At 42.3% G+C, this 12,665-nt stretch overlaps 1 protein-coding gene across 1 annotated transcript; it reads left to right on the forward strand.

Annotated features, from left to right (window-relative positions):
* The first annotated feature begins 499 nt into the window (after positions 1-499).
* Positions 500-2,026, forward strand: LOC120359989. The gene has a single exon (XM_039459490.1). It carries the CDS (start codon positions 529-531, stop codon positions 1,246-1,248), a length of 720 nt encoding a protein of 239 aa, XP_039315424.1. The 5' UTR covers positions 500-528; the 3' UTR covers positions 1,249-2,026.
* The last annotated feature ends 10,639 nt before the right edge of the window (positions 2,027-12,665 follow it).

The following is a 12,665-nucleotide window of genomic DNA, read 5'->3' on the forward strand; positions in this document are numbered from 1 at the left end:
TACGACGTTCGCTCTAGCCAAGACCACCGACTTCGACATCTGTGGATACAAGTTGACGCAGACGGAACATCCCAAGCTATTCATACTGGAAACAACGAAAGGACGCACCTTCCAAACGAGGTCTAAAATCGCGGTCGACAACCTAGACATCTTCTTATACGTCAATTCCAAATTTGTGTACGTGGAGAAACACATTAAATCGCAACTGACGCAGCTCTACCGAGACATCATGGAGCATAAATGTGTACTGGAAAAACAGATCTTACAAAACGCGCTGACATTAGCCAGCATCGCACCAGACGAAATAGCATACAAGGTCATGAAAGAGCCCGGTTATACGGCAGTAACCAGCGGTGAAGTTATACACATAATCAAGTGTATCCCAGTAGAATGCAAAATCCGCCAGACGGAAAACTGCTACAACGAATTACCAGTAACGCATCGTAATACCTCACATTCCTGCTACCAAGATCTAGAATATTATCAAAAACCGGCACGATAAGAGACTGCAACGACCTACTTCCAACGATGTACAAACTACACGGTGCGTGGTTCAGGCTCACGCCAAAACCGATGGAGGTACTTGCGCCACCCATCATACAACCACTCACTCATCCCACCTGGCATTACGCCAGCCCGTCCTCCTTGGCGACCAGTGGAATCTACAGTGACGAGGACTTAGATAGGCTCAGAGCGCATATAATGTTCCCTGTGGAGAAGCCGTCTATGTTAAACACCATCGCTCGGGGAGCACTAGGCGAGACGATCCCATCTGGGAGCGTATCAATGTACAACCTATTGGACGAAGACTCACTAAATCGAATTGCAGAATCTGCCGGAGAAAGAGTCTGGCACGGATTGGTTACGTTTGGGTCTGCGAGCGCAGGAATACTCGCCATCTTCATCATTGCACGCATAGTCAAACTCATAATAGACACTATAATTCACGGCTACGCGTTGCATTCAATCTATGGTTGGAGCATGCACCTCCTCGGCGCTATATGGAGCTCGGTAACTCACCTGCTGATACATTTGGGCGGAAGGAAGAATCAAGCATCAGCAACCACGCCTGAGGCTCGTCCAACACCTGAAGATGCCCCGTCCCTGACCCTTTCAATGTCCGAAGCTCGACTTCCGAAACCCCAAGGTGAGTGTGCAAAAAGTGAAAGACTAAAGCCAACCTATACCTACGCCGAGTTACGAAAATACGTGGAAAACAATTGCCACGGAACGAATGAGTCGGTGTAAAAATGTCAGCATACGCTAACATTTAAATATAAGGGGGGCGGGTGTAACATCCGCAACACTTATTTTTGCGTCGTTTATAATTATTCAGTGATAATTGTTAACCCATAATTATTAACCAATTCTACTATCTCGTATAAGCTCTTATAATAACCTCCTATATCATTATAATCACTAACCAAATTTATTAATATTGTAAAATTAGAACTTACCATCATAGTTATCATCAGAGAGTTACCATGTAGAACTTACCATCATAGTTATCATCAGAGAGTTACAATGTGAACCTTACCATCATCAGAGAGTTACCATGTAAACCCTACCATCATAGTTACCATCAGAGAGTTACCATGTGAACCTTACCATCATAGTAATCATCAGAGAGTTACCATGTAAAACTTACCATCGATCGTATTAATTACCGTTACCACTCCCACACTTCGAGTGGGAGTTGCGCCACTGTCGGGCGACATGGTGGGGTACCCCCACCCGCGCAATATCAAGCCAAGCGTCACTCCGCCGTTGCTAGGCGAAGCAGTAGTGTTCTAGTTCTCGCGTCGTCGCGATCGGTCGACTTCTAGGAGTCTCTCCGCGTATCCACTGAATCTTTGCTAACTCCAAATCAATTGTTTAACATTCCTATATCCGACTCGCGCAAAGAGTCTAGCTAAGTAACTACTCATCGCAAATATTATAATAAATAGTTGTAAAACAGTTTAAGGTGTTGTATTAGTTTAATCTCAACGATTATTAATAAATATTGTTTACCTTATACATAAAAGCAGTGTCTCATTGTGTTAATTAACAAATTCATCCCTTAACTCAATCCATCGTTCCGCTGACCAAATAAATTCAACTATATAAATATATTTATTGAGTTATTAAATACGCGTCAATTTCCGTTCGGTTTTAGTTCAAGTTCTCTTTTTTGTAAGGTGGCATTCCCACTTTTCTGCATGTAGACATAGTGGTGGGAGTTAGGCTGGATTTTCTGTTGCCTGAGACTGAGCGCCCTGAGTTGCACTTCCTTTTCTGATTTCTGACAATAAAGACGTATTGTAACATTCACTAGGGAGTCTTTGAGTGTCTATTATTCAAACATTAACACGTTCCATATCACACAACGCGACAATCTCAATAGGTTATGGGCCCAGTTGACGCTGAAATAGTGAATTTCAAGAACATTGAAGATTCAGTTTTTTTTTCCCGCGGTTTGTGAAGTTCGTGTTGTGGACACTGGACAAAGACGATTCGATCATTTCGATCTCATTGCTGAGTTTCGTGTAGTTTTGTGTAAACTGAAGACAAGTTTTTTTTCTTAGTTGAATCGTTTGGAATCGTGCGGTATATTCGGTAAAGAACTAGTGCGATTCGCGAAACATTCTAGAACGAGAAAATCGTGTTCGGACGTGCATACAGTTTTACCTACCTACGGTCGATCGAGTCGAGTGAATTTGAAATCAAGTGAAGTCGGACCCTCTTTTTTTCTCGTGTTTTTGTTCTGGACCTTTTTTTTTCTTTTTCTTTCAAACCTTTTTTTTGATTGTTCGGAACAATGGAGACCGAGAGAATGGGAATTGATAAGCTGGAGGGTACCAATAATTGGCTCACATGGAAATTCCAAATGCGACAGTATTTAGAAGCAAATGAGTTATACGAGCATGTCGACGGTACCGCAACTAGGCCAGAAGGTATTGCAGATAATGCCACGGCAATTACTGTGTGGAAAAAGGCGGATGCAAAAGCACGACGTGCGATTTCAGCTGCGTGTCATAGACAACCATTGCTGCAAATCATGAACTGTGAAACGGCGAAAGAGATGTGGACGACGCTCAGGAGCACTTATGAGCAGGCATCAAAATCGAACATTATATTTCTGCAGCAGAAATATTACAGTTTCAAGAAGGAAACAGGAGACGATATCACAATTTTTCTCTCAAAGCTCATGGAAATTGTGCAGCAATTAAAGGATCAAAATGAGATCATTTCCGACTCAATGGTTATGACGAAGATTTTGATGTCACTACCGCCGGAGTATGATCATTTCCATAGTGCCTGGGAGTCGACGAATGCGGATGCTCAGACGATGGCGAATTTGCGTGCACGGTTACTAGCTGAAGAACTTCGATTGGGATCACGTGGTCAAATCGAAAATGTGGAAGCGCTGGTAGCCAAAAGAAATTTTTCGAAGAAGAACGGTCCAAAAAGGGGTCAGGCGAATCAAAACAAAAATACTGCCGGAAGTAATAAAAGTGAGAGACCATGTTGGGTGTGTGGTGAAAAGGGTCACTGGAAACGTGACTGTCCACAGAAGAAGAAAAAAACAAGTGCGAAGGACGGAAATGCATCGACTGATGCATTTGTATGTCATGCATCGGTTCCGACATGTGACAGGGATGCTTGGGTACTGGACTCAGGTGCCAGTGATCACATGTGTCATCGCCGAGAATGGTTTGAAGATTTCACCGAGTTGTCAGCAGGAGTAACAATTGGAAATGGTGCAAAGATCATGGCACGAGGAAAAGGCAACATAAATGTTTTGGCGTTCAACGGAAGTGAATGGATCTCGAAACAGATGTTGAATGTATTGTATGTGCCAGAGATTCATTTGAATCTGTTTTCGTCGGGTAAGGCCATGGATCATGGACACCAATTACGTTCAGACAATAAGCGCTGTGAATTGCTGAAAAATGGTAATGTGGTCGCAGTGGGAATTCGTCGAGAAAAGCTGTTCCAGATGTTACTGAAGGTGAAACCATTGAAGAGCGGCGAGGCCATGGCAAATGTGGCGATAAAAAAGATCTCTCTCCGTGCTTGGCACGAACGGTTGGGACATCAAAACATCGCACACGTGAAGAAATTTCTGGACAGCGAGGGCATCGATTTCATCAACGAAGATTTTGCGTGCGAAGCGTGCGTCTACGGGAAACATCATCGTGGGAGCTTCAAGAATCGTGAAGAGAAATCGACGACGTGCGGAGAAATCATTCACGCGGACGTGTGCGGCCCAATGGAGGAATGCTCGCTTGGCGGTGCCAGATATTTTTTGCTGCTGAAGGACGACTATTCGCATTTTCGTGTTGTCTACTTTATGAAGCAAAAATCGGAAGTCGCGAACAACATCAAGAAGTTCGTGAAAGTGGCACAAAAGGACAACAGACACAACGTGCGCATTTTCAGGTCGGACAATGGAAGGGAGTTCGTTAACGATGAGATGAAGGCCTATTTTGACGAAATGGGCATCCATCATCAGCGCACGGTCCCATACACGCCAGAACAAAATGGGTGTGCTGAGCGGGAAATGCGAACGATTGTTGAGTCAGCGCGAACAATGATTCATTCGAAGGGAATGGATAAGAAGTTTTGGGCGGAAGCGGTCAATTCCGCAACATATGTTTTAAATTTAACCGGAACGAGCACCGTCCCTAACAAGACGCCGTATGAATTGTGGTGCAATAAACGAGCGAAGGTTGACCACTTGAGAATCTTCGGCTCGGAAGTTTTTGCACACGTGCCAAAGGAGAAGAGGCAAAAATTAGACCCGAAAGCAATTAAATGCACCTTCGTCGGATATGATGGAAACTCGAAGGGATATCGCATTTGGAATCCGGAATCGAGGAAAATTGAAGTGGCTCGAGACGTGATTTTTCTCTTAGAAGAATCAAGGGTTGTGCTCGACATTGATGGCACAAATGATTGGAAGGTAAATGATGCAGAGATCAACGAGCGGGACGACGATAAGCATGATAGCGATGCTGATGTGGAACCAGAAACGACTCCAAAGAAACGGGATCGTGGAACTCTATGTAACATAGATGAGCGAAACATCGTAGAGCATCGTTTGCGTGATCGAAGCACATTGTCTCGTCGGCGATTGACATCTGACGACGCATCTGCCCATTATGTAGCCATGTTAGCAATGAACGAGGAACCAAGGACGTATGAGCAGGCAATTGAATCGGCGGAACGGAAGCAGTGGGAGCAGGCAATGGATGAAGAATATGCCTCGCTCATGAAGAATCGTACGTGGAATTTGGTCGACCCACCGGAAGATCAGAAGGTAATAGATAATCGTTGGGTGTATAAAATTAAATTTTGCACAGACGGTAGCATCGAGCGCTTCAAGGCGAGATTGGTCGTGCGTGGTTTTACCCAGGAATATGGGATTGATTACCGTGAAACATTCAGTCCGGTGGTCAAATTCACATCGATTCGGGCCATCCTAGCATTGGCAGCGTCAAAGCGGATGTCACTCAGGCAATTCGACGTAAAAACTGCGTTCTTAAATGGAGACTTGGAGGAGGACGTCTTCATGAAGCAGCCGATTGGTTATGACGATGGAAGTGGACGAGTCAGTGAATCGGACCCATGTGTGTTCGTATGCAACGGCAAGGATGGAATAATGGTTCTGGCAATTTACGTGGACGATGGGCTCATCGCATCGGAAAACCAAGAGGCCATTTTGCCGGTGATTGATCATTTGCGAAAGGAATTCGAGATTAAAGTATCCGACGTAGGATGTTTTTTGGGACTCGAAGTCGATCAACGATCGGACGGATCAATTCAGGTCAATCAACGGGCATACGCACGGAAAATACTGCAGCGTTTTGGCATGATGGACTGTCATGCAGTATCTACACCACTGGATGCTGGACAGAATCTGAGCGATTTTGAGGCGGATGGAGAAGTTACTTTTCCGTACAGAGAGGCGGTAGGCAGCTTGATGTATTTGGCTGTGGCAACGCGACCGGACATCACCTTCGCAGTCGGAAATGTCAGCCGATACTTGGAAAAGCCGGCCGAGGCGCATGTGAATGCCGTCAAGCGCATTCTGAAGTACGTGAGAGGTACCTTGAACATGGGAATACTCTTCGAGGGAGCCAACGATCTGACGTTCTGCGGCTACAGTGACGCGGATTATGCAGGTGACAAACAAACCGCAAGATCGACATCAGGATATGTTTTTCTGCTCGGCGGAGGTATCATCAGCTGGGGTTCGGAGCGTCAAAAATCAGTGGCGTTGTCAACAACCGAATCTGAATACATGGCAGCGTCGCATGCCATAAAAGAATTGATATGGCTAAAGCAATTGCTGTCGGAGCTGCTCCAAGTCGAGATGGATACGCCAAAATTTTACATGGACTGCCAGAGTGCAATTCGGCTTGTGAGGAATCCGGAGTTTCACAAGAGGACCAAACATATCAATGTTCGATACCACTTCATTCGTGAGAAGTTCGAGGAAGGCGAATTCGAACTAAGATATATTTCAACGAATGAGCAGTGTGCAGACATTATGACAAAGACATTGCCAAGAGCAAGACATCAATTTCTTCGTACATTAATGAGCGTAGTTTAATTCGGAAATTAATTGTTCTTTTGTTTTGTCATTTTTGCACAACGTGGTAGAATTAATGTGTAACTTGCAACTAAAAGTGGGAGTATTGAGTTATTAAATACGCGTCAATTTCCGTTCGGTTTTAGTTCAAGTTCTCTTTTTTGTAAGGTGGCATTCCCACTTTTCTGCATGTAGACATAGTGGTGGGAGTTAGGCTGGATTTTCTGTTGCCTGAGACTGAGCGCCCTGAGTTGCACTTCCTTTTCTGATTTCTGACAATAAAGACGTATTGTAACATTCACTAGGGAGTCTTTGAGTGTCTATTATTCAAACATTAACACGTTCCATATCACACAACGCGACAATCTCAATAATATTTAACAACAAAAAGCATCAGTCACGAGTCGACGTCGTTCCCTTCAACACATCATGCTATCCGTTGGTCAACCAGAGCTGGTGGGCACTTCCTGGATACACCGCAGACCTTTTGTTTAAACAATTAATTCACCACTCGAGAGATCGCCGCTCCCATCCTTGAGCAAGGTATCACAGGCAGAGAGCAGAGTCGCACCCGTGCTGCCCCATTTACCATTGGTGCAGCTTAGCAAGCAGAAAGGTAAGTATTGTTTAAACAAATAATAATTGGTAAATCTCTCACAAAGTAATACTGCATAGCAACAGCGTCACCGGGCGCATTCCGTAACCGCCGCGCGTAGCCCGGCATTCCAGACCGACCGTTACGGCTCTCAGCCACGAGTCATTGTAATCCGACTCTTATCTAATCTACGCGCGATAATCAGTCGCCTCGAGCAAGATTGTGCACGTATCTTGGGTCCTTATAAAATACACAGCAAAGCATTTTAATCAACTTCAAATATTAGATGTGCTTATAAATTTATAAACGTTCATAATTTAAATAAATAAACGTTGCTCGACAGTACTTGCTTTTTAAGAGTTGACTTCGAACAATAATCAATTTTGCAATTGTAACTATAAAATTTCTAAGCACTCGCAATTAAATAACCAATTTTTAAGATTGTAACTATAATATTAACAAGCAGTTACAATTAATTAAATAAATGAGCATGACCTCCGCTTTAGAGAATCTTCATTTAATTTTCTTTTAACCTGTTTAACGGCAAACAAATTTTATCGTGTTTTCTTCCCTCTGCACGTGATACACGCGCAATCGAAGAATCCGCGACGTGACAAAAACACGTGAGATATCGCATAGATAACGATTCATTTGCAATTCGGGCTGGGAAATTCAATAGTAACGTTTCTGATGCAGATCATCGCTTGTTTGAAACATTTTAACGTAAAACATCACCCCCTCTCTTCAAGGCGTGGTTAGAATGACAAAATACATGCCGTGAAATGTTCCTCCCGCTCCCCCCACGTGACATCATCACGGTCAGTACGGCAAAGACGCGTGCCGTGAAATGTTTCTTCTGTAGGCATGTGGCATCACCCCCTCCCCTTCAAGGCGTGGTTAGCACGACAAATACATGCCGTGAAATGTTTCTCCCGCTCCCCCCACATGACATCATCATGGTCAGTACGGCAAAGACGCGTCGTGAAATTTCCCCCCTGCCCCCGCACCCCCCTCAGATCCCTGAGTTAGAATCCGCCTTACTATACTACTCACGTGAGTTATCGCATAGATAAAGATTCATTTGCAATTCGCGCAGGGAACTTCAATAGTTTTGTTTCTGATGCAGATCCACGCTTGTTTGACTCTTCTTAACGTAAAACACGTAAGATACCGCACAGATAACGATTCATTTCCAATTTGTGCTTGGAACTTCAATAGTTATGTTTCTGATGCAGATCAACGTTTGTTCGACGCTTTTTAACGTAAAATACGTGAGATATCGCATAGATAACGATTCATTTGCAATTCGCGCTGGGAACTTCAATAGTTTCGTTTCTGATGCGGATCAACGCTTGTTTGACGCTTTTTAACATAAAACACGTGAGATATGGCATAGATAGCGATTCGTTTGCAATTCGCGCTGGGATCTTCAATAGTAATGTTTCTGATGCAGATCAACACTTGTTCGACGCTTTTTAACGTAAAACACGTGAGATATCGCATAGATAACGATTCATTTGCAATTCGAGCGGGGAACTTTAATAGTTTCGTTTCTTACGCAGATCACCGCTTGTTTGACGTGTTTTAACGTAAAACACGTGAGATATCACATAGATAAAGATTCATTTTCAATTCGCGCTGGGATCTTCAATAGTTATGTTTCTGATGAAGATCCACGCTTGTTCGACGCATTTTAACGTAAAACACGTGAGTTATCGCATAGATAACGATTCATTTGCAATTCGCGCAGGGAACTTCAATAGTTTCGTTTCTGATGCAGATCAACGCTTGTTTGACGCTTTTTAACGTAAAACACGTGAGATATCGCATAGATAACGATTAATTTGCAATTCTCGCTGTAAACGTCAATAGTTTCGTTTCTGATGAAGATCCACGCTTGTTTGACGCTTTTTAACGTAAAACACGTGAGATATCGCATAGATAACGATTCATTTGAAATTTGTGCTTGGAACTTCAATAGTTATGTTTCTGATGCAGATCAACGCTTGTTCGACGCTTTTTAACGTAAAACACGTGAGATATCGCATAGATAACGATTCATTTGCAATTCGGGCTGGGAAATTCAATAGTAACGTTTCTGATGCAGATCATCGCTTGTTTGAAGCTTTTTAACGTAAAACACGTGAGATATCGCATAGATAGCGATTAGTTTGCAATTCGCGCTGGGAACTTCAATAGTTATGTTTCTGATGCAGATCAACGCTTGTTCGACGCTTTTTAACGTAAAACACGTGAGATATCGCATAGATAACGATTCATTTGCAATTCGTGCGGGGAACTTTAATAGTTTCGTTTCTTATGCAGATCACCGCTTGTTTGGCGTGTTTTAACGTAAAACACGTGAGATATCACATAGATAACCTTTCATTTGCTATTCGCGCTGGGAACTTCAATAGTTATGTTTCTGATGCAGATCAACGCTTGTTCGACGCTTTTTAACGTAAAACACGTGAGATATCGCATAGATAAAGATTCATTTGCAATTCGCGCAGGGAACTTCAATAGTTTCGTTTCTGATGCAGATCCACGCTTGTTTGACGCTTCTTAACGTAAAACAGGTAAAATATCGCATAGATAACGATTCATTTGCAATTTGTGCTTGGAACTTCAATAGTTATGTTTCTGATGCAGATCCACGCTTGTTTGACGCTTTTTAACGTAAAACACGTAAGATATCGCATAGATAACGATTCATTTGCAATTCGCGCAGGGAAATTCAATAGTTATGTTTCTGATGCAGAACGACGCTTGTTCGACGCCTTTTAACGTAAAACACATGAGATAACGCATAGATAGCGATTCGTTTGCAATTCGCACTGGGAACTTCAATAGTTATGTTTCTGATGCAGATCAACGTTTGTTCGACGCTTTTTAACGTAAAACACGTGAGATATCGCACAGATAGCGATTCGTTTGCAATTCGCGCTGGGAAATCCAATAGTTACGTTTCTGATGCAGATCAACCCTTGTTTGAAGCATTTTAACGTAAAACACGTGAGTTATCGCATAGATAAAGATTCATTTGCAATTCGCGCAGGGAACTTCAATAGTTTCGTTTCTGATGCAGATCCACGCTTGTTTGACGCTTCTTAACGTAAAACACGTATGATATCGCATAGATAACGATTCATTTGCAATTTGTGCTTGGAACTTCAATAGCTATGTTTCTGATGCATATCAACGTTTGTCCGACGCTTTTTAACGTAAAACACGTGAGATATCGCATAGATAACGATTCATTTGCAATTCGCGCAGGGAAATTCAATAGTTATGTTTTTGATGCAGATCAACGCTTGTTTGACGCTTTTTAACCTAAAACACGTGAGATATCGCATAGATAGCGATTCGTTTGCAATTCGCGCTGGGATCTTCAATAGTAATGTTTCTGATGCAGATCAACGCTTGTTCGACGCTTTTTAACGTAAAATGTAACATCCGCAACACTTATTTTTGCTTCGTTTATAATTATTCAGTGATAATTGTTAACCCATAATTATTAACCAATTCTACTATCTCGTATAAGCTCTTATAATAACCTCCTATATCATTATAATCACTAACCAAATTTATTATTATTGTAAAATTAGAACTTACCATCATAGTTATCATCAGAGAGTTACCATGTAGAACTTACCATCATAGTTATCATCAGAGAGTTACCATGTGAACCTTACCATCATCAGAGAGTTACCATGTAAACCCTACCATCATAGTTACCATCAGAGAGTTACCATGTGAACCTTACCATCATAGTTATCATCAGAGAGTTACCATGTAGAACTTACCATCATAGTTATCATCAGAGAGTTACCATGTGAACCTTACCATCATCAGAGATTTACCATGTAAACCCTACCATCATAGTTACCATCAGAGAGTTACCATGTGAACCTTACCATCATAGTTATCATCAGAGAGTTACCATGTAAAACTTACCATCGATCGTATTAATTACCGTTACCACTCCCACACTTCGAGTGGGAGTTGCGCCACTGTCGGGCGACATGGTGGGGTACCCCCACCCGCGCAATATCAAGCCAAGCGTCACTCCGCCGTTGCTAGGCGAAGCAGTAGTGTTCTAGTTCTCGCGTCGTCGCGATCGGTCGACTCCTAGGAGTCTCTCCGCGTATCCACTGAATCTTTGCTAACTCCAAATCAATTGTTTAACATTCCTATATCCGACTCGCGCAAAGAGTCTAGCTAAGTAACTACTCATCGCAAATATTATAATAAATAGTTGTAAAACAGTTTAAGGTGTTGTATTAGTTTAATCTCAACGATTATTAATAAATATTGTTTACCTTATACATAAAAGCAGTGTCTCATTGTGTTAATTAACAAATTCATCCCTTAACTCAATCCATCGTTCCGCTGACCAAATAAATTCAACTATTTAAATATATTTAACAACAAAAAGCATCAGTCACGAGTATATCCTCGACGTCGTTCCCATCAACACATCACGCTATCCGTTGGTCAACCAGAGCTGGTGGGCACTTCCTGGATACACCGCAGACCTTTTGTTTAAACAATTAATTCACCACTCGAGAGATCGCCGCTCCCATCCTTGTGCAAGGTATCACAGGCAGAGAGCAGAGTCGCACCCGTGCTGCCCCATTTACCATTGGTGCAGCTTAGCAAGCAGAAAGGTAAGTATTGTTTAAACAAATAATAATTGGTAAATCTCTCGCAAAGTAATACTGCATAGCAACAGCGTCCCCGGGGCGCATTCCGTAACCGCCGCGCGTAGCCCGGCATTCCAGACCGACCGTTACGGCTCTCAGCCACGAGTCATTGTAATCCGACTCTTATCTAATCTACGCGCGATAATCAGTCGCCTCGAGCAAGATTGTGCACGTATCTTGGCTCCTTATAAAATACTCAGCAAAGCATTTTAATCAACTTCAAATATTAGATGTGCTTATAAATTTATAAACGTTCATAATTTAAATAAATAAACGTTGCTCGACAGTACTTGCTTCTTAAGAGTTGACTTCGAACAATAATCAATTTTGCAATTGTAACTATAAAATTTCTAAGCACTCGCAATTAAATAACCAATTTTTAAGATTGTAACTATAATATTTACAAGCAGTTACAATTAATTAAATAAACGAGCATGACCTCCGCTTTAGAGAATCTTCATTTAATTTTCTTTTAACCTGTTTAACGGCAAACAAACTTTTATCGTGTTTTCTTCCCTCTGCACGTGATACACGCGCAATCGAAGAATCCGCGACGTGACAAAAATGGTGACAGCGGTGGGATTTGACAAGTTTCGTGGTAAATCCTTCCGTCGATAAATGTCGGTAATTTTGAATGGTAAATCCTTCCGCCGATAAATGTCGGTAATTTTGAATGGTAAATCCTTCCGCCGATAAATGTCGGTAATTTTGAATGGTAAATCCTTCCGCCGATAAATGTCGGTAATTTTGAATGGTAAATCCTTCCGTCGATAAATGTCGGGTT

The sequence above is a fragment of the Solenopsis invicta genome, unplaced genomic scaffold (genome assembly GCF_016802725.1).
Source record: "Solenopsis invicta isolate M01_SB unplaced genomic scaffold, UNIL_Sinv_3.0 scaffold_539, whole genome shotgun sequence".
NCBI lineage: Eukaryota > Metazoa > Arthropoda > Insecta > Hymenoptera > Formicidae > Solenopsis > Solenopsis invicta.